At 35.3% G+C, this 20,096-nt stretch overlaps 5 protein-coding genes and 3 long non-coding RNA genes across 11 annotated transcripts; 4 read left to right on the forward strand and 4 right to left on the reverse strand.

The window, feature by feature from the left end:
• Nucleotides 1-659: 659 nt before the first annotated feature.
• Nucleotides 660-1,665, reverse strand: LOC9316267. Its single transcript, XR_002332838.1, has 3 exons — nt 1,455-1,665; nt 1,178-1,315; nt 660-740 (listed from the first exon to the last, which is right to left on the reverse strand). It is a non-coding gene; the product is annotated as an uncharacterized LOC9316267 (long non-coding RNA).
• A 1,045-nt stretch (nt 1,666-2,710) lies between these two features.
• LOC9318100 (phosphomannomutase) lies at nt 2,711-4,874 on the forward strand. Its single transcript, XM_002880154.2, has 10 exons — nt 2,711-2,951; nt 3,021-3,087; nt 3,488-3,564; nt 3,650-3,685; nt 3,829-3,884; nt 3,969-4,068; nt 4,149-4,244; nt 4,332-4,421; nt 4,516-4,567; nt 4,661-4,874. Exons 1-10 carry the CDS (start codon nt 2,838-2,840, stop codon nt 4,711-4,713), a joined length of 741 nt encoding a protein of 246 aa, XP_002880200.1. The 5' UTR covers nt 2,711-2,837; the 3' UTR covers nt 4,714-4,874.
• An 8-nt stretch (nt 4,875-4,882) lies between these two features.
• Nucleotides 4,883-6,996, reverse strand: LOC110229511. 2 transcript variants are annotated; one of them, XR_002332902.1, is made up of 4 exons: nt 6,688-6,996; nt 6,435-6,597; nt 6,251-6,314; nt 4,883-5,248 (listed from the first exon to the last, which is right to left on the reverse strand). It is a non-coding gene; the product is annotated as an uncharacterized LOC110229511 (long non-coding RNA). The 2 variants fall into 2 exon arrangements; XR_002332901.1 differs by lacking the exon at nt 4,883-5,248 and having other exon boundaries at nt 6,168-6,314; nt 6,688-6,991.
• A 124-nt stretch (nt 6,997-7,120) lies between these two features.
• On the forward strand, nt 7,121-7,498 carry LOC110228965. Its single transcript, XR_002332481.1, has 3 exons — nt 7,121-7,161; nt 7,261-7,312; nt 7,406-7,498. It is a non-coding gene; the product is annotated as an uncharacterized LOC110228965 (long non-coding RNA).
• Nucleotides 7,499-7,678: 180 nt separating this feature from the next.
• LOC9316268 (LIM domain-containing protein PLIM2a) lies at nt 7,679-8,965 on the reverse strand. The gene is made up of 3 exons (XM_021027458.1): nt 8,580-8,965; nt 8,359-8,487; nt 7,679-8,270 (listed from the first exon to the last, which is right to left on the reverse strand). The coding sequence occupies exons 1-3, from the start codon at nt 8,712-8,714 to the stop codon at nt 7,857-7,859; spliced, it is 678 nt and encodes a 225-aa protein (XP_020883117.1). The 5' UTR covers nt 8,715-8,965; the 3' UTR covers nt 7,679-7,856.
• Nucleotides 8,966-9,142: 177 nt separating this feature from the next.
• On the forward strand, nt 9,143-12,600 carry LOC9318101 (DEAD-box ATP-dependent RNA helicase 6). Its single transcript, XM_021027457.1, has 10 exons — nt 9,143-9,844; nt 9,933-9,993; nt 10,110-10,344; nt 10,507-10,745; nt 10,994-11,245; nt 11,341-11,521; nt 11,599-11,687; nt 11,794-11,867; nt 11,952-12,081; nt 12,178-12,600. The coding sequence occupies exons 1-9, from the start codon at nt 9,489-9,491 to the stop codon at nt 12,028-12,030; spliced, it is 1,566 nt and encodes a 521-aa protein (XP_020883116.1). The 5' UTR covers nt 9,143-9,488; the 3' UTR covers nt 12,031-12,081; nt 12,178-12,600.
• An 82-nt stretch (nt 12,601-12,682) lies between these two features.
• Nucleotides 12,683-15,158, reverse strand: LOC9316269 (remorin). The gene is made up of 4 exons (XM_021027459.1): nt 14,836-15,158; nt 13,441-13,494; nt 13,254-13,341; nt 12,683-13,172 (listed from the first exon to the last, which is right to left on the reverse strand). Exons 1-4 carry the CDS (start codon nt 14,987-14,989, stop codon nt 12,896-12,898), a joined length of 573 nt encoding a protein of 190 aa, XP_020883118.1. The 5' UTR covers nt 14,990-15,158; the 3' UTR covers nt 12,683-12,895.
• A 1,673-nt stretch (nt 15,159-16,831) lies between these two features.
• On the forward strand, nt 16,832-19,378 carry LOC9318102 (O-glucosyltransferase rumi homolog). Of its 3 annotated transcripts, none has more exons than XM_021029214.1 (7): nt 16,832-17,125; nt 17,211-17,400; nt 17,509-18,065; nt 18,140-18,332; nt 18,414-18,478; nt 18,560-18,770; nt 18,852-19,378. In XM_021029214.1, the coding sequence occupies exons 2-7, from the start codon at nt 17,221-17,223 to the stop codon at nt 19,224-19,226; spliced, it is 1,581 nt and encodes a 526-aa protein (XP_020884873.1). In that variant the 5' UTR covers nt 16,832-17,125; nt 17,211-17,220; the 3' UTR covers nt 19,227-19,378. The 3 variants fall into 3 exon arrangements, with proteins under 3 accessions (XP_020884873.1, XP_020884874.1, XP_020884872.1); XM_021029213.1 differs by having other exon boundaries at nt 16,945-17,125; nt 17,217-17,400; XM_021029215.1 differs by lacking the exon at nt 17,211-17,400 and having other exon boundaries at nt 16,835-17,125.
• Nucleotides 19,379-20,096: the final 718 nt, after the last annotated feature.

A 20,096-nucleotide genomic window follows, 5' to 3' on the forward strand; every position in this document is an offset into this window, starting at 1 on the left:
CTTTTGCTTCATATGAGATGATCACTTACTAAATCTTCCTTATATTAGAAGAAGTGTGTTATGTGAAAATGAAAAAAATAGTTACGAAATTGATAAATTCTGGTTGTATTGATTTCAAATAGTCTATTTTTATATTTGAAGATGTTTTTGGAGAATTTTTCATATAAATCTTAATTTACAATTTATTATAATTTAATAAAAATCATAATACAATAAACGTAGTTGAACTAGTTGAACCAAGAGTATATATTAAGAAAATAATAAATTAGATTTTTATTTATTTAAAATTATTTTTTTAGAGTTCAGGATGTTTTTGGAATCGATATTAGCTCTAATTTATCGTTTTTATATTTGGTGTATAGAAATACATATACATTTATGGTCTTAGTTGTACTCAGTCGAACCTAGTTGTACAAATACGACGAATTCAAATACAGATATGTTCTTAGTTGTATCCAGTCGAACCTAGTTTTATAAATTTGACAAATACTAATACATGTTTTATTTTCCAAATCGTTGAATAACTTTGCATGTAAAACATATAGATCTGTAAGTAAAAATGGTTATCAATAATATCATATATTTACTTCGAAATTAATATAACCAAAGTACAACGTTGTTAGCAACTAGAGCATCTACTTTAGTCGGAGTGCTGCCTTTCTTTGATCTTTTTTTCTTCTTAGGCTTCTCAGATTTAGCCTCCTCATCACCATCTTTTTCCTTGGTTCCCATCTCAGTTTCTACACAAAATTCAGCAATTACGAATCAATAGATACGTCCCGTACATTACAGATGAGAAAAACAAGAATCTGAAATAATTACCATTTTCAATTGTTTCACAAAGCATTAACAAGATCTATGATGCCTTCGTTCTCAGCATCATCAGTAGTTTGGTTTAATTCAGTTAGATGATTATTTACAACAATTAAAGCTAATCAAGGCTTACTAGTGTGTAACATCTAGAACTGATGATAAGAATCAGTAACTTCAACCATATACAATAAAAAACAAAACAAAAGTTTACCTTTCTCAAAATCCTTCTCTTGGTCATCAATCATGACTAAATCAGCATTTCCTACCTCCTTTTGAATGTCTATTCAACAAATAAACTACAGCTTTATAACACCCTAAGATAAAGGATCACAGAATTCAACAATTGTTATAAACTACAGTTTACCTTGTTCCATTGTCCCCATAAGATCAAGACTGGCCTCAACATCAATGGAATGACCATCTATAGGTTCCTCTTGGTCTGCATCACAAATTTGCTGGTTCTCTCCCATTCTAGTGCCACTTCCATCACCGTTTTCATTGTCTTAAGAAAAAAACAGATACAACAATAAAAAGAACTATCTGGTGTTGAGTCTAGAAGATTATAAACAATCCAAAATCAATTTGAGAATCCAATTTCAAAACGCAGAAAGATCGAACAATAATTAAGAGTGACGACAGACCTTTCGCAACAGGTGGTGGTGGTGGTTCCGCCGCAATCTTGGCTTCTCCGGAGGTTGGAGGTTCACTGTTCTCGATAGAAGCGCCGCCGCCATCTCCCAACTGAAACAAAAACGGAAATCCCCAAAATCGCCCTAAATATTTCAAACCAGAAGCTCCAGATGGCACGAAAAGATGGGGAAGAAGTAAGGTCTCCGATCAGAAACCTTTGGGCGTTTGAATGAAGGAGATTTATCTTCGGAAGAAGAAGATGGCGGAGTTCGAGTCAGAGGCTAGATTGCCACCGAACCGGAAATGTTAATCACGCCTGCCATTTTGGAGTCTCAATGCCACTCTAATATGTGTTATTTCCATTTTGTCCTTGATGAATATTTTTTATTTAATTAATTATTAGAAATTAAAACGAAAAAAAAAACAAAAAGCAAAAAAAATGGAAGCAGCGTCCCGTGTTCGTATAACATCTTTCCGTGTTAGCCCATTTGAAGTTCTATAGGCCCATTTATAGTAATGGCCCAAATTGCTTCTTCATAAATAATTGGTTTCGGCCTCAATAGTCAATACTTCCCCCTTGAATACCATTCCATGTTTTTGGGTCAACGTCCAAAGTATTTAACGATTAGAGAAACTAAAAATGGAATGGTTCGTCACATGTTCACGATCACGACTAACGTATTTACGAGGATATTACTCTATTCCGTCGTACGAGAATATTCAAAAGTGTGAAATCTTTTCTTTCTGACTTGTCCTTTTTTTTTTTTTTTTGTCAAAGTCTGACTTGTCCATTTACATTACATAGACTACATTTTAACAAGTCTTATAGCACAGAAAATTTCCCAAAAAAAATGATCGATGTGAAGACAATAGACATTTGTTTCCCTTCTTTTATTTTTCAATATTAGATAATGTAATGGTTACTTTTACCAAATATGAAATAATTTATATTAAAGTTTAACAAAATAAATTAAAATAGAATATTAATAACAAAAATGAATATGTTTTGACTTAAAAGAAAACTAAAATGTACATGTTTTTAATCCAAGTAAATTTACATTAATATTGCTAGATAGTAGATACTAATTTAATCAAAAAAACTAAATAATATTTTAGCATCAGTTACCTTTGAAAGAAACGAGAAAAGAAAAAAAAAAAAAACACTTGTCAAATTTTAGAATTTAGAAATTGGATAAGAAAAAGAAAATAACATAAATAAGGAATGTAAGAAAAGAATAATTTGATGCAACCAATCACTGATCTCTAGGACAAAAAGTGAGGACCATAGTTTAAGCGACACTCTTTGGTTAAGATTAGATTAGATCGGTCCGATTCCCTTTATATAATCACATGTTCCGCCATTATCATCTTCTAATTTGAAAACTCTTCATCCAATGGCGGCGATAAAACCCGGAGTGATCGCTTTGTTCGACGTCGACGGTACTCTCACAGCTCCAAGGAAGGAAGCTACTCCAGAATTGCTCGATTTTATCCGAGAATTGCGCAAGGTTTGTCATTGATCCATCGTTGTGTTTATGCCTAGTTAGTGTTCGATATAATGTCTGTGAGAGTTGCAGGTCGTCACTATTGGAGTCGTCGGTGGATCTGATCTAAGCAAGATATCTGAGCAGCTTGGGAAAACAGGTACGACTGTGATCGGATCCAATAAAAAACTAAAATCTGTTGTAGAATTTTCGATTTGGTATTCAAAGAAACGATCTTATCCTACTTTCATGAGAATGATCTCTTTTGCTCTGTTCTCTACTATATGGATGGATCCTTTTAAAGTGGAGACAAACTACATAGATTGTCTCTGCTTTGTGTCTTTGACTAGATCCATTAATAGCATGCATACAGAATAAAGTCTGTAGATTTTGGAATTTTGGATAGCTGCCGATCGATCATTCTGGAATGAGTTTGATTTACCTAAGTCTTAGTTTTCGTCTGACTTTCTTAAGAGGGAGTTTTAGATCTAGCTCTAAGTTTCTTGCCTTGTGATTCTCCAGCTGTTTGGCTAAAACTTTTGAATTTGTAAATTTTGCAGTCACAAACGACTATGATTATTGTTTCTCTGAGAATGGTCTTGTTGCCCATAAAGATGGGAAATCCATTGGAGTTCAGGTGCATATGAAACAACGGCTTTTACTTACTTTATCCACATTATTGTTTTTATCGTTTCTTAATAGTTTTTGTATATTTTTCTCAGAGCCTGAAGCTGCACCTTGGAGACGATAAACTCAAGGTAAACTCATAGCACTGTCCTTCATGTGTAGTAGCAACAGTTGCTTTAATGATTTTTCTAGTGGTTTCATTGATGTTGAATTGTATGCGAGTATATGTATATAGATTATAGATAGTTTATCATAGCGTGAATTGATGATGCAGGAGTTGATAAATTTCACGCTGCACTACATTGCAGACTTGGATATTCCAATTAAGAGGTATAATGTGGATCCAACTACTAGTCTCTATTCATGTTTGCAAAGTGATAAGATGATTTATTTTCTTGACATTTGTATACATAGGGGAACATTTATTGAATTCCGAAATGGAATGCTCAATGTATCACCCATTGGTCGCAACTGCAGCCAAGAAGAAAGAGATGAATTTGAGAGATATGATAAGGTAAAAGAAACTATATTTTAGTTTGTTCAGTTTCTTTAGAATATATCCTGAGCGTTGTCATTCTACATTTTGTTTAAAAGGTTCAAAACATCCGACCAAAGATGGTAGCTGCACTTCGTGAGCGGTTTGCACATCTTAACCTTACTTTCTCAATTGGAGGACAGATAAGCTTCGATGTGAGTAGAATGAAAATGTGGATTATAACAATTTCTTATATCCAATAATTTTGAATTACTGAGTCTAATTAAATTGTTATGACTTAGGTGTTCCCTAAAGGTTGGGATAAGACTTACTGCTTGCAATACCTTGAGGACTTCAATGAAATCCATTTCTTCGGTGACAAGACCTATGAGGTATAAAACTCGTCTCAACTTTCCATTTTCGTTAGAGTTGTTATATGGTTTCTGTTGAGCTTGATGGGTAAAACATGGGTTTCACCTTCTGCAGGGTGGAAACGATTATGAAATCTATGAATCACCAAAAACAATTGGCCATTCAGGTCAGTTACTTGGATACATTATCGTTTAATCTCTGTATGTTTGTGTTGGGAGATATATATTCATGACAAGTAGGATTGTTTCTGTTGTTGCAGTTACGAGTCCAGATGACACAATGGCAAAATGCAAGGCTCTGTTCATGTCTTGAAACACAATCCATCTCAGTGTCAAGAGTTTGATTCTTCTTTGGTGAAATCTCACAACTTTTGATTATTTACATTACAAGAAATGGAGACAAGTGTGTCTGAATACTATCAATACCGTATGTTTTGAATTTTGATTCATCAAATAAGATATTTCGTTATATAACCTTTGTCCCAGAACAAAAGCTGGTTCTCAAAGTTTTAAAACTAAGGTTAAAATATCCTCTTCAAAGTTTTCATTGCATTGAAATTTAACACTTAGTTGTTTAAAACAAAAATATTTGTATAGTCAAACAAATAGTTTTAAAATTTAGTTTACATAATAACAATATTTGCAAAAAAACCATAATTATTAGTGTAAGTGTAATTTACTTGCGTGAAAAGCGGTTGGACTAATAATATTTTTTACGGACCCGTCGGATGTGACGGGATGCTTAGTCCGATTTGTTTTCAATTGCTAAGTGTTAATTTACTTGCGTGAAAAGCGGTTGGACTATCAACACCTCTTACGGACTCGTCGGATGGGACGGTATGCTTAGCCTGGTTTGTTTTCAATTGCATTGAAATTTAAAACTTAGTTTTTTTTTTTAAACAAAAATATTTTGTGTAGTAAAAAAATAGTTTTAAATAATTAGTTTACATAATAAAACTATTTGCAAAAAAACCGTAAAAATTAGTATAAGTGTTACTACTTGCGTGAAAAAGCAATCGGACCCGTCGGATGGGACGGGATGGTTGGCCCGGTTTGTTTTCAATTGCATTAAAATTTAAACTTAGTTTTTTTTTTAAAAACAAAACTATTTTGTGTAGTGAAAAAATAGTTTTAAAAAATTAGTATACATAATAAAAATATTTGCAATTTAACACTTAGTTTTTTTTTTAAAACAAAAATATTTGTTGTAGTGAAAAAATAGTTAACAAAATTAGTTTACATAGTAAAAATATTTGCAAAAAACCCGTAAAAATTAGTCTAAGTGTTAAATTTACTTGCGTGAAAAACGGTTGGACTAATAACACCTCTTACAGACCCGTCGGATGGGACAGGATGCTTAGTCCGGTTTGTTTTCAATTGCATTGAAATTTAACACTTAGTGTTTTTTAAAAACAAAAATAATTTGTATAGTGAAAAAATAGTTTTAAAAAATTAGTTTACATAATAAAAATATTTGCAAAAAAACCCGTAAAAATTAGTCTAAGTGTTAAATTTACTTGCGTGAAAAGCGGTTGGACTAATAACACCTCTTACGGACCCGTCGGATGGGATGGGATGCTTAGTCCGATTTGTTTTCAATTGCATTGAAATTTAACACTTAGTGTTTTTTTTTAAAACAAAAATATTTTGGTTAATCGAAAAATTTTAGATAAAATATCAAAACAATTTAGTTTTAAAAAAATCCTTTGGTATCTTATTATATAAAATAAAATAAAAATATATTGTATAAATCTAAAAATATGTATACGTAGAAAAAAAGAAGGTTATTTTAGTGTTTTATTTTAAATATAACTGAAAAAATGGAACAAGTAGTGGAAGAAATAACTTACAGCGCATATGTGTTGGTGATAGACTGATAGTGTTGTCCACAATTCTAGGATAACTTGGAATAACCTAAATTTGATAAAAACGAAATAAGGGAAAGGATTAATTAATGGTTGAGGGATGAATAAGTAATAAACTAAGAAATAGGAGAAAACAAAGAAAAGCAGAGAGGATTTTGAGAATACTTACAGATCAAGAAATTGTTAAGTGATTGTGACTAGTCGAACGGTTGATGATTGGCTTTGCTCACTGTCGGTGTGACTCTGCGGCTGTGACCTAATCCCCGACGATTGAGACTTGTTCTCTCCGGTGACTTGAAGACGCTGCTGCCTCACCACCACCGCCACGGCCACTAACGAGAGATGGATATGGATTAGAAATCAATCGACAAAATCCCAGAAAAAAGCATACGAAACTCGTTTTGGATCACACACCAACTTACTCAGTAAAAATCAAATCGATCATAGCTTTAGAAAAGATGATACCACAGACTTGTTCATGTATGTTTTTGCTCTCGTCGCCATTAGAACACTCTCTCTTTTTATTTTGGTCTGTGATAAGATTTTGATTTCTCGATGAAGAGATGTTGAGTATTTATAAACAGAGAGGCTCTTGCCAGGAAAAAGGAAATTCAGAAAAAAGGAAATATATCCGTTATCAAGAAAAAGGAAATTTATTTAGTTACAGATATAACCGTTATCAGAAAATATATCCGTTATCAGAAAAAGGAAATCATTTAATGAAGTAAAGGTTTGTTACTTTTGTTACGCAACTTTAATTTCGTTTTATAACAACGACATCGTTTGGAGGATTCATAGCAACGACGTCGTTTGAACGTGAGACCCTCTGTGTCAATTGGAGGGTTTCGGTTGGAGGATAATTTGCTCGCATTTGATTTGGTGACAAGACCTATGAGGTATAAAACTCATCTCAACTCTCCAAATCTGTTCGCAAGAGTTGTTATATGGTTTCTGTTGAGCTTGATGGATAAAAACATGGCTTTCAACTTCTGCAGGGTGGAAACGATTATGAAATCTATGAATCACCAAAAACAATTGGCCACTCAGGTCAGTTACTTGGATATATTATCGTTTAATCTCGGTATGTTTGTGTTGGGAGATATATATTCATGACAAGTAGGATTGTTTCTGTTGTTGCAGTTACGAGTCCAGATGACACAATGGCAAAATGCAAGGCTCTGTTCATGTCTTGAAACACAATCCATCTCAGTGTCAAGAGTTTGATTCTTCTTTGGCGAAATCTCAATACTTATGTGTGTTATTTACATTACAAGAAATGGATAGAACTGTGTTATAATACTATCAATACCGTATGTTTTGAATCTTGATTCATCAAATAAAATATCTTGTTATATAACCTTTGTTTCAGAACATGGATCTCAAAGTTTTTAAATTAATGTTAAAGATATCCTCTTCAAAAAAAATTGGATAATAAAGATTTTGTTTACAACAGATTCTCTCCAAAAGAGCTTTAAACTTTACAAGAATTTACAAGAAGAAACAACAACAATTGTATTTATATATTCATTTAAACAGTAAAAGCATATAAAACTTCAAACTTGAGAACTGGAAGATCGATCCTCCACCACATTCAAGACTCAACCACAGGCTCAGGCTCCTCTCCTGCAGCTTCAGCGACAGATTCATCTTCTTTTCCCTCGGGAATTGAGGCGCTGTCTTCAGGTTTGTGATCATCAGAAGGGGGAGAAGCGCCACCAGAAGAGGCGGATCGACGGTGGTTAGCAGCGGCTTGATGGACGTGATTGTAACTGCCTTTCTCGAGAAAGAGCTGATTGAAATGGACTTTACAGTAGAGGACGCCATTAAGAGAAGCGTAAGAAGAGTGAGTCAAAGGACAACCACTGTGACTGCACCTGAAGCAAGTCTTGTGGTAACTTTCTCCTTCCATTGTTACTTTCTCAAGTGGGTAAACCGTTTTCTTACAAGTCGCACATTTGTCTTGTGTTCCACTGAAGAATGATGATAACTTGCTTGGAGTTCGAGTCTTGCATAATCCAATTGAGAAAAAAAATCAGATGGAAACAAGAAAAAAAAAACAGGAAAAATAAAAAGATGAGTCTTTGAAGACATACCAGATGATCATTGGGCTTCTCGGTCTTTCCAGTCTGAAAATTCTTGCTGTAATTGCCAGATTCTTTGAAAAGCTGTTCGAAGTGTGGCTTACAATAAAGAACTCCATCCATTGATGAGTAATTGCTTATCTGTTTTTAAGAAAAAGATTTGATCTTTAAATAAATAAAAAAAGCATTGTCGAAAACAGAGTAACAATGGAGGAAGAAGAAAAGAGAAATACCACGAGAGTGCCTTTGCAATGGCTGCATCTGAAACATGATTTGTGATAAGTGTTACCCTCTAATGTTAACAAATCCATCACGTACACGGTTTTGTCACAGGCCTTGCATTTATCCAATGTTCCTGTAAACGACATTTTCTCTCTTTCTTTCGGAAATTAGATTCAAAAAGTTTGTTCTTCGTTCGCCGGTTCTTGTCTTAGGACACGACCAAACGACGACGAGAGAAAAAAAACCAGGTTTTGTGTTTTTTTCTTTTCATCTCTGAAGTTTTCTGTCTTATTTATCAAAAATTCTTGAAGAATTGAGAATTTGAGGTAATTTTGGTTCCAGTGGTAGAGATTCGAAAGAGGAGAAGCCACTAAATCATTTTCCATCATCAAAATTCTAATTCTGGGTTTCGACGTTTTCAGCCGTAAGCTCTGTTTCGGAAGGTCTATTTTTAAATTAGGAGCGAATAAATGATAAATACAAAGAAACATGGGGTTATTTCATAATTATACGAAAGTACAGGACTAATTTAGTGAAATAATGTGGATAAGAGTGAGTGAAGAAGAGCCTGTCTGTGTGTGTAACGAAAATCCCACTTGACGACGACGACCTAAAGAACAACGACTCCGGCGAGTGTCTTTCACTTTCTCAGTAATCAGACGACAAAAGAAAATTATTTATCTTCTTCAGTTATAATCTCAGCTAAGCTCGGTTTTGTGGATAATTGTCAGTAATTTCCGATCTTGCCCTCCCCCGAGAGAGAGAGCGAGAGAGAGTCCAATCAGATCAGTCATCTCTTACAAAGCTCCGTTTGTCCTAACATTCACCAGATTGTTGTTTATAGCCTCTTCTTAGATTTACGATTTGTGAGCTTGTGAAGATTTCTTGGTAGAATTAGAGTTCTCTGTTTCGAGATCGAGATGAATAATAATAGAGGAAGGTTTCCACCGGGGATTGGAGCTGCGGGTCCGGATCCTAATTTTCAGTCACGGAATCCGAATCCCAGTCCTCATCAATCTCAGCCTCAACAGTACCTTCAGTCACGGACTCCGTTTCCACAGCAACCTCAAACTCAGCCTCCACAGTATCTCCAGTCTCAACCTGATGTTCAGCAGTACGTTCAACGAGGCTATCCTCAGCAGATTCAACAACAACAACAACAGCAGCAGCAGCAACAACAACAACAATGGTCTAGACGCCCTCAGCTTCCTGGTGATCCAAGTTATGTAGACGAAGTCGAGAAAACGGTTCAATCTGAAGCTATCAGCGATTCTAAGTAAGTGCTCGTTTGGAAGAATGGTTGTTATGAATGGTGCTCTTGTTGTGCTGTTTTACGGATTATGTGTGTTTCTTATGCTTATCAGTAATGAAGACTGGAAAGCAACTTTAAAGCTGCCACCACGAGATAATCGTTACCAGACAGAGGTATGAATGATTCCATATCTTATTGCTTTCTGAAATTTTCCTGAGTTATATTTGAATCTTGTTTTGACAAGACAGCAGTTCCCTTATAACATAGTTATTCCATATCTTGTCTCCAGGATGTGACTGCCACTAAAGGAAATGAATTTGAAGATTACTTTTTGAAGAGGGATCTGCTTAGGGGAATTTATGAGAAGGGTTTTGAAAAACCATCTCCTATTCAGGAAGAAAGCATTCCAATTGCTTTAACTGGCAGTGATATTCTTGCTAGAGCCAAAAATGGGACTGGGAAGACTGGTGCCTTCTGCATTCCTACCCTTGAGAAAATTGATCCAGAGAACAATGTCATTCAAGGTTTCTTACTTTCCTTTCAGAAATTTTCTCTGTTTAGAATTCTCCTGCTTTTCTCTGTAGTGAGTTATTTGATCAGTGGAACTTCCACTCCTCATTACTTCAGTGAAACGCTACTTTCTTGCTGACTTTTCATTACTTTTGTTGATCTTTTTTCTTATGCAGCTGTAATTCTAGTTCCAACCCGAGAGTTGGCCCTTCAGACATCCCAGGTTTGCAAGGAGCTTTCGAAATATTTGAAAATTGAGGTTATGGTCACCACTGGCGGTACCAGTCTGAGGGATGATATCATGCGATTATATCAACCTGTCCATTTGTTGGTTGGAACTCCTGGAAGAATATTAGATCTTGCCAAAAAGGGTGTGTGTGTTTTGAAAGATTGTGCGATGCTTGTAATGGATGAGGTGAGTTCATAATTCTACTATCCCTGAGCTAGATTTTTCTTATTGGTGTATTTATTGCTAAAATCTGTGAAGACAAACATTGTTGGATTTCTGCCAAAAGAACTTTTCTAGTTTTTCCCTGAACAAAACTTTCTCTAAAGTTAAAACAAAATTGATTCCTCTTATGCTAGATATTTGCAGATTTTGATTGAATAATTTTCTTTTTCGCATGAGCTCATGGTCTTAACTCGCAAACATCTTTTTTCCAGGCCGACAAGCTTTTGTCTGTAGAATTTCAACCGTCTATAGAGGAGTTGATACAGTTCTTGCCAGAGAACCGTCAGATTCTGATGTTTTCGGCTACATTTCCTGTCACTGTGAAGTCTTTCAAGGATCGATATCTCAGGAAGCCTTACATTATCAATCTCATGGATCAGCTCACACTTATGGGTGTTACCCAATATTATGCTTTTGTTGAAGAGAGACAGAAGGTGCACTGCCTTAACACGCTATTCTCTAAGGTCAGAGTTTTAGATAGTCCTAAACCCCAATGTTTTATTTTCTGGCTACTTAATGTAGTGGATCTTTTAATGGAAATATTGTTTATCAATCGCAGCTACAAATAAACCAGTCCATTATCTTTTGCAACTCTGTTAATCGTGTTGAGCTGTTAGCCAAGAAAATAACAGAACTCGGTTACTCATGCTTCTATATCCATGCAAAGATGGTTCAAGACCATCGGAACAGGGTTTTCCATGATTTCCGCAATGGTGCATGCAGAAATCTTGTTTGCACTGGTACGTTTTGTGTTACTCAGGTACTTGAACATTGACAAATGTGTTTAAGTTTCACGGGGAATGTCTCTCTGTTGCAGATTTGTTTACACGTGGGATTGACATTCAAGCTGTGAATGTGGTCATAAATTTCGATTTTCCTAGGACTTCTGAGTCGTATCTACATAGGGTATGTTAAGGGAAGCCGAGTTTGATTTATCTTCTTGAGAACCTTTTCTTTTTTATTTGTTCAAATTGTGAATGGGTTTTCACTCACTTATTCATTACATTACCAGGTAGGCAGATCAGGACGATTTGGACACCTTGGGTTGGCTGTGAATTTGGTAACTTATGAGGACCGCTTCAAAATGTTCGTGTTTCTTCTTCTCAACTGGTGTAGCCTCTCTTTTCTTGATGATATAGCTTTCTTACTCACTTATTCGGTTTCCAACAGGTATCAGACTGAGCAAGAACTTGGAACCGAAATCAAGCCCATACCTTCACTTATCGACAAGGCAATCTACTGTCAGTAACTTCTACCTGGTGTACATTCTCCACCCGGCAATGCATTGATGGATTAACGGGTGAGACAAATCCCTCTCTAGGCATCTCGACATTAAAACTAAACCTGCATTGGTCATAGACCAAATTTCCATTGATTTTGGTTTGCCATTGTTTAGGTGTATTGAGGCGGCAAATCATTCAGCTTTGGCAGCCACTAGCTCGTTCTAGAGATGAAGGTAACACACAGAGTACTGTACTGAGGCAAGAAGTGGCAGTATAGGTGGTTGATGGCGATAGAAGCAGTTGATTGTATCTAAACCTTTAAAGCAGTACCGGCTTGATTTGGTTTGGTTTGAAGACTTCTTCTGCTGCATGATATGAACCTTAAACTTGTCTTCTCTCATCTCTCATTTCCATGTTCTAAGAGACCTTTTGCCTTTTCATTTTCATGTTCTCTCTCATCTTGAAGACTTGGGAGGAATTTCCGAGTAGTGAGATCAAACCGAAGAAGATATTTTTACTTCATTCGCTTGTTTATTGCTTTTAGATCTCCACCTGTGTCTAAACTATCAAAGGGTTTTAGTTGATTTGTGTGTCAAGTCAAGTGTCTTAACATTTTAGAATTTAAAGGATCAGATGTGAAATCATAATCGTATAACTGAAACAAAAAGCAAAACATGATTGATGCTTCATACAATTATACTCCATAAAATCTTTCACTTCAATGTTGTTTTTACACAAAACCTCCCAATATGTAAACAAGACACAAACAAACAAACAAATAACCAAAAACTATAAAAAGTTGTTGAATCACACAAAAAAAAAAAAAAAGAAGAAAGAAACAGAGATGAATTGTTTACAAACATTGACCTGAGAAACAAATTCAATAAAGACTTAGAAACATCCACAAGTTGCCTTTGGTACTACACCAGTGGCTCTATACTTAGCACCCATTTCTTCAGCTTTGAGAAGCTCTTCTCCTTTCTTAGCTTCAACCATTGCTCTCTTCTCTTCTGCTAGCTTGTGGATTGCAGCTACTTTGTTCTTCATTTTCTCACCATACTGTGCTTTTTTCTTCTCTAGTTTTTCTTCGATCTTCCTGAGTTGAGCTTCTACGGCTGCTTTCTTGGTATTCTCCCAAGCATGCACATCAGAGATCTTCTTTTGTGCCCTGTCCATTTCAAGATCATCAGAGACCTGTAACAAGAAGAAATCTTTGGGTGAGAAGATGATGAAAATTTAGAAAGTGTACCTATTCTCAGCCTTTGACTTCTCACTCTCTTCCCATGCTTTGATGAATGACGTTTTCTTCTCCTTTTCCAAGTCGGCAAGTATCACATCTGACCAAACACACACATCACATTTGAAGTAAATTACTGAACTAAGTAACTAGAAACTGGACATGCATGAGAAACAAAATGTTGTTATAATTAGCTGACCTCTATCGGCCGAACCAGATGAAGTTTTCTTCGGTGTATGCTCCTCGATGGGTTCTGCAAGAAGCTCAATTATAAGTACAACACATAGAGATTTGTTGCAAGAAGCTCAATTATAAGTTGAATTTTGATGCTCTAATTGGCTAATAAGGTCATCAATTAAATAGTTCCATCCATCACCAACTCGTTTCAAAATAAAAGTTTATGAAACTTCAAACCGCAAAGCAGAACACAACATGACCGTCTTTCTACAGGAGATCGCATGATCCGATGGAACGGTGGAGCAACGGGTATTTGTGTCTTTTGTCAAAACTGTGTGGAAACTAGAGATCATCTCTTTTTCGCTTGCTCTTTTACCTCAGGAATTTGGAAGACTACTGCTAAGGGGATTCTCCAAGCACGTTTCACTACAGGCTGGTCACAACTCATCGATCATGTTTCAAATAATCAACGAGGCAGAGTGGAGAGCTTCCTAATTCGATACGCTCTTCAAACTACTGTTTACATGATATGGCGGGAGCGAAATGGTCGTAGGCACGGTGAGGATCAACACTCGGAACCACTCATCACAAAGTGGATAGATAAACAAGTTAGAAACCGGATCACAACTCTTCGACGTATGGGAGACAGAAGATACGACGAGGCGTACCAAATGTGGCTAGCTACTCGGAGCTAACACGTTCAAATTCTCATAGAATTCTTATCAGTTAATTTTTTCAACCCTATCTCAAACTCACGCCGCACTTCGTTGTAAAAACGTTTATTTTTTCTTTTGAATATAATTTAACATTAAATTCAAAAAAAAGCAGAACACAACATAAGAGTTCAAGAACCTAACTTTAGTTAAAAGGAATTACAGATAGTAAATAAAGAAGATGAACTAATGAATGTTCTTGGATTTAAAAACTGCTTAAAAGTTAGTAGTACTTAGTTGTTATTTTCAAAGAGTTACGCAACTTTAAGGGAAGGAAAAAATGTAGGAATATTAAGAAAGTAAACCACTTTTCTTAATTTATAGCTGTCCACAACTAATTTGTCATGATTCCATATACTTTTGATAACACTAATTACAGGGAAAATTGCTTTATTACTAATCATATTTTAATAATATCTTCCTCGAAAAACCTAATTTTCTTGAAAATGCCATGATGAAGTTGTAAATTCGAACAGCGATGGATTTTACCTAAACATAGACCCAGCCATATAATTCACAAAAACCTTAGGCATCTGAAGAAAATTCATTTGTTAATTGTAAATTTAAACCTCAGTTCCAAGCGTAAGAATTCTAAATTACATACTATATATATAATTAATTCATCGTAAACATGAATCAATATTCCTAAGTATAAGATTACCGTATATAAACAAACACACACGTATGTAAATAAGAAAGCTTACTTTCTACAACGGCAAGAGCTTTGGACTCAACGGGAGGTGGATTATGAATTTTCTCATCCGCGACTTCCACCGGAGCAGGAGTCGGTTCCGTTGCCGGAGCTAAAACCGCCGGAGATTCTACGTCAGCCTTACTCGTCTTTTGCTCCTCCGCCATTGTCTCTCAGCCGAAGAAGAAGAACAGATTTTAATTTTTTTCCTTAGAAAATAAAACAACCGGATAAAATTGAGATTTTAGGGAAATAATGAGAAAAGAGTTTTTATATCCTCCGTTAGCTTATACCGGTGGAGCGTACTACGCGCGTTTAATATGTGTGAGACACTTGTTTTGCTTCACCGTTGATTTTTGTGCCCATGTGATCGTGCGGCTGGAAAGCTTGCATACGCATTGGATGCGATACATGTGATTAAACACCTCACTGCCGACAGGTAAAGTGGTTCAATGATGCCACGTCACCTCTGTAGAAATATTGTCATTCTTTTCCTGATGATATTCAACAAAACTAATTCTTCCAAATTCCGAACTAAAAGTTTAAACTAGTTTGAAACTGAAAATAAGATTGGTGAAATTTTTTTTTAAATTAAGATTTTATCATAGATTTTTTATTATGAGGAAAAACAACAATCAAACTACATTCAAGAAAAGGAAAATTTAATAAACAATCTGTATTATATTTGACTTTATATAGTTGCTAATCTTGGCAAACTGAAAAGGTCGAATTAAAAACTGAATCTAAATTTGGAGTGAGCTCGAATCGAATGCTATAGAATTGACAGAGTGTCGTGTGAATCTGTATTAAATGTATAAGAATAAGATAATATCTACATCGATCACTCGAATTTATTTTTTTTTTTTTTGTCGTCTAGATTTATTATTAATTGCAAATTATGAGAACTGTTACATAGACGATTCTACAACTGACAATTCCTTCCGACCCTTACTAGATTCACGACAGACTACACTTCCTTCTTCGTAATCTTGATGAATACCTTCAATGATCCACGACCTCGCTACACTTCCTTCTCTGCGTAGAATCCTAGCGAACGGCTATAATTGTACATCGCTGGAGATCTCTTGCACACTTGCCTCCATTAATCTGCAAATTTGTTAATAAATCGCAATACCTGGGACTCGAACCCCAGACTTTTTGGTGTAGAAGCATTAATCAACCCTTGGTCAACCAATGGGCCAAGGGGGCTTCCACCACTCGAATTTATTTAAACAATTCTTTTAGTTTAAATAATTTAGTGTATCAATGGGTGACGTGGAGCCTCACTGAGTGGACACGCTAGAAGACAGATACAAAAGGATAATGTCTTTGTTGGAACCTCACCCATTTTGTCTCGCGCGTATATAGAACGCTCCGGTTATGTGGTGTGGTAGAGAAGGTAATTAAACCGGTGTAGGCATATGATATATATGGGCCATGAGATAGAGTAGATATTGGGCTTTTTGTGCATCCTAATGGCCCAACGGGTTTTAAAATTTTCTACCCAACTTGTTTTAATTAAAAGAACGTTGTAATATTTTTTTCAAAAGCAATAAAGTAATAATAAAATAGGATGTGGATGTGAATGTGATTAAGGGTAATGATAATCACATACAGTGATACAGACTCACAGTTTTGAACAGCATGTGAAAGATGTATTATATACATTTATATAGGTCTGTAACGTAATTTGATTTTCTTAGAATAATAAACAAATTCTCTACAAAATGGAATTATTTGTCTTGTATAATGAGTAGTCGAATATGGTCTGTGATGTCATTCAACTTTATTTAATGGGTTAAGCTTTATCTTCGAAGTTGGGATTATTTTTTTCAATTTTCAAGGCATTTATAACAAACTTTCTCAAAGAGGACTTTAATAATTGAACTCTTATTATGGTTTTATTTTTGTAGTAAGCAGATTATTTTTCTAAGAACATCAAAGGTCCTGTACTGTATTTAGTTATTTACCAATAAATACAACGTTAATAAGAGAGGATTATTTGGGAAACATTTGCATATCTCATATCATTGTCCATGTGCGATATTAGCATAGGAATATGGATGACCAATTTCTCCTACTAATTAATAAAATATTATCTATTTAATATTCAAAAACATTTTGAACCCTTCGAAAAAACTAAAAAGTAAACAAGATTCACACAAAAATATGAACTTCATTAACACAAAAGATGTGAACTCTGGTTAGTGTTGAAGAAAACGTGAAACAAGATTCAAATCCTCGTGGAAAAGCACCAATATTCGATCATCAGAATCAAACCTTTGAGCTTCCTCCTAGCTTCGGTAACGTTTAATCTCGCCTGATTCTCGTTTTTCTTCTCTTCCTGTTGAATGTTTGTGAGCATATATATGTAAAAAGCTGAGATAGATATAGATTCATGCTTCACCGGATAAGCATGAAGAGGAACAACAACAATCCTCAAACGAACAAGAATAAGTATGTCTGTCTTAAAACGGCGTCGCATCCAGCAAAAAGCATCGCTAAAGCTACTCTGTTCCTCGTCACCTCTCTCTTCATATCTGCTGGTCTCTTAGACTTATTGGGTTGTTTCGATTTCGTGAGTTCGAATCTGAAAAAACTTCATTTTTAGAAACTTTTTATTCAATCAAGTGAATCTCGAACTTGAAGTGTTACTTAATTTAATTCATATCTCTCTGTTCTTCAGACAACTTTTGCAGGTCTGATGCAAGTAACAACAACTATCAGAAAATCACCAATCACAAACCAAAGATTCCCTAACCAATGCGACGTCGTAAAGAACCAAACTCAATTATTTCCCGAAGATGGCTCCTCGAGAAACAACAACAAAAAACCCAGAAGCAGCCATTCAAGACCATCCACGTGTCCTTCTTACTTCCGTTGGATCCACGAAGATCTACGGCCATGGAAAGAGACAGGTATAACGAGAGGGATGCTTGAAAAAGCGAGGAGGACGGCGCATTTCAGGGTAGTAATCCTCGACGGGAGAGTGTACGTTAAGAAGTACAGAAACTCAATCCAGACTAGAGATGTTTTTACTCTGTGGGGCATTGTACAGTTGCTACGGTGGTACCCAGGTAGATTGCCAGATCTTGAGCTCATGTTTGACCCAGATGATAGACCAACCGTCCGATCTAAAGACTTTCAAGGTCATCAGCACCCGGCCCCGCCTCCTTTATTCCGTTATTGCTCTGATGACGCCAGCTTGGATATCGTCTTCCCTGATTGGTCCTTCTGGGGCTGGTAAGGGATTAATTATATTCTCTATCTAATGGGCTTCTTATTGTACATAGCTAATTGTATTATTATTGGGCCAGGGCTGAGGTTAATATAAAGCCTTGGGCTAAATCGCTAGTGGCGATAGAAGAAGGGAACAAGATGACGCAATGGACAGACCGCGTGGCGTATGCTTATTGGAGAGGAAATCCCAATGTGGCTCCAACTAGAAGAGATCTTCTTAGATGTAATGTCTCAGCTCAAGAAGATTGGAACACACGTCTCTACATTCAGGTTAGGGTTTCTCAAAATATGTAGAATTTTCTATATTGCAATTTATAAATAATCTAAATGATTTTGTTTATTATTGTGAAGGATTGGGATAGAGAATCTAGAGAAGGATTCAAGAATTCAAACCTAGAGAACCAATGCACCCACAGGTTAAAACTTAAGCCATATTTTATTTACTTAGGACATGTTTGCAAAATTAGATTTTTAAATTTTTGGTAATGTTGGAATAGGTACAAGATTTATATAGAAGGATGGGCATGGTCAGTGAGTGAGAAATATATAATGGCATGTGATTCAATGACATTATACGTGAGACCTATGTTCTATGATTTTTACATACGAGGAATGATGCCATTACAACATTATTGGCCAATCAGAGACAACACTAAGTGTACTTCCCTCAAATTCGCCGTACATTGGGGAAATACTCATTTGGACCAGGTTTGTAAATTTATTACATTTAAGACCCTGAAAGTTTTGGTTTATTACAAAGTAACCCATTAATTTTGGTTTGTTTGATAGGCGAGTAAGATAGGAGAAGAAGGGAGTAGGTTTATTAGAGAGGAAGTGAAAATGGAATATGTGTATGACTACATGTTCCATTTGATGAACGAGTACGCAAAACTTTTGAAGTTTAAACCGGAGATTCCGTGGGGAGCCACCGAGATTACGCCGGATAGTATGGGCTGCCAAGCGACGGGACGGTGGAGAGATTTCATGGCGGAGTCGATGGTGATGTTTCCTAGTGAAGAGTCTCCTTGTGAGATGCCTTCTCCTTTTAACCCTCAGGATTTAAGAGAGGTTCTTGAGAGAAAAGCTAATTTGACTCGTCAAGTTGAGTTGTGGGAAGATCAATACTTTCATGATTTGGCTTTGGCCAATAGCAAGAAGCCTTGACCAAAGAGGCTCTTGTTTTGTTTAGATGATTGATTTGCATTTATTATTGAAATTAGTATAAAGTAAACTAGTAATTCTTTTTTTCCGACTAGTGTGTTAAATGTATTGAAATGATTTTTTAGATTATACAAACAACGATTTATCTTTTGTAATGGATAAACTAACTATGAATAATATGCTTACAATATAATCTGCAACACAAAGCTCCCTAATCTAGTTACAAGTTATTTTGTTATAAGAAGTAATAAATTATTGATAAATCTCGTAAGTAACTTATTCATGAGAAATTTAACACATTGGAGTTGTTGATCAATTACTAACATATACAACTAATTTTATTAAACTAATTTTCTTATTAAAATAAAATTCAATTGAATTGATCGAGATAAGCTACTATTAGTCTACTCTTTATTACGTTCTATTTTAAAACTTTTGCAGTGTACGAGAGTCATCAGATGTTATACGGTTTCCTATACGTTAATCACGTGATATAGAGTCATAGAGATATAATATTAGCACTGGTTATATATTAAACATTTCAATGGGTCGTAAAATTAATACTCTGAGTCTCTGACTCTTCTGCAGTGATAACGTGAATGCAAATCTCAGGGTTAAATTAATAATGCAAGGAATTACCAAACTTTAAATATTGAAGAATATATTCATCAAATTATTTTCGAGAAAAAAGGTGTTGAAAGACGTTATTTTTAAATTTCCACCTTAAAGTTTAAATTAATTTACTAAAATCTAAAACACGTCACGCATAATCTATGAACATCATTCTTCGTGTAAGTATGTACAATCGTTGATTCTAAAAATCATTCTTTCATATAAGTATGTACAATTGTTGATTCTCAGCGGTAAATTCCA

The sequence above is a fragment of the Arabidopsis lyrata genome, assembly GCF_000004255.2.
Source record: "Arabidopsis lyrata subsp. lyrata unplaced genomic scaffold ARALYscaffold_4, whole genome shotgun sequence".
In the NCBI taxonomy this organism is placed as follows: Eukaryota; Viridiplantae; Streptophyta; class Magnoliopsida; order Brassicales; family Brassicaceae; genus Arabidopsis; species Arabidopsis lyrata.

Excerpts from the sequence above, each read along its gene's own strand:
- LOC9318102 (XM_021029214.1), top strand. The coding sequence starts at position 17,221 with ATGCTTCACCGGATAAGCATGAAGAGGAACAACAACAATCCTCAAACG. Across the intron at positions 18,066-18,139 it reads GATTGGTCCTTCTGGGGCTG|GGCTGAGGTTAATATAAAGC; the intron begins GTAAGGGATTAA and ends TTATTGGGCCAG. Across the intron at positions 18,333-18,413 it reads ACACACGTCTCTACATTCAG|GATTGGGATAGAGAATCTAG; the intron begins GTTAGGGTTTCT and ends ATTATTGTGAAG.
- LOC9318100 (XM_002880154.2), top strand. The coding sequence starts at position 2,838 with ATGGCGGCGATAAAACCCGGAGTGATCGCTTTGTTCGACGTCGACGGT. Across the intron at positions 3,088-3,487 it reads TGAGCAGCTTGGGAAAACAG|TCACAAACGACTATGATTAT; the intron begins GTACGACTGTGA and ends TAAATTTTGCAG. Across the intron at positions 4,568-4,660 it reads AAAAACAATTGGCCATTCAG|TTACGAGTCCAGATGACACA; the intron begins GTCAGTTACTTG and ends CTGTTGTTGCAG.
- LOC9318101 (XM_021027457.1), top strand. The coding sequence starts at position 9,489 with ATGAATAATAATAGAGGAAGGTTTCCACCGGGGATTGGAGCTGCGGGT. Across the intron at positions 10,746-10,993 it reads CGATGCTTGTAATGGATGAG|GCCGACAAGCTTTTGTCTGT; the intron begins GTGAGTTCATAA and ends TCTTTTTTCCAG. Across the intron at positions 11,868-11,951 it reads TATGAGGACCGCTTCAAAAT|GTATCAGACTGAGCAAGAAC; the intron begins GTTCGTGTTTCT and ends GGTTTCCAACAG.
- LOC9316269 (XM_021027459.1), bottom strand. The coding sequence starts at position 14,989 with ATGGCGGAGGAGCAAAAGACGAGTAAGGCTGACGTAGAATCTCCGGCG. Across the intron at positions 13,495-14,835 it reads AGCTCTTGCCGTTGTAGAAA|AACCCATCGAGGAGCATACA; the intron begins GTAAGCTTTCTT and ends AGCTTCTTGCAG. Across the intron at positions 13,342-13,440 it reads ATCTGGTTCGGCCGATAGAG|ATGTGATACTTGCCGACTTG; the intron begins GTCAGCTAATTA and ends GTGTTTGGTCAG.
- LOC9316268 (XM_021027458.1), bottom strand. The coding sequence starts at position 8,714 with ATGTCGTTTACAGGAACATTGGATAAATGCAAGGCCTGTGACAAAACC. Across the intron at positions 8,488-8,579 it reads ATTGCAAAGGCACTCTCGTG|ATAAGCAATTACTCATCAAT; the intron begins GTATTTCTCTTT and ends TCTTAAAAACAG. Across the intron at positions 8,271-8,358 it reads AGAAGCCCAATGATCATCTG|ACTCGAACTCCAAGCAAGTT; the intron begins GTATGTCTTCAA and ends GGATTATGCAAG.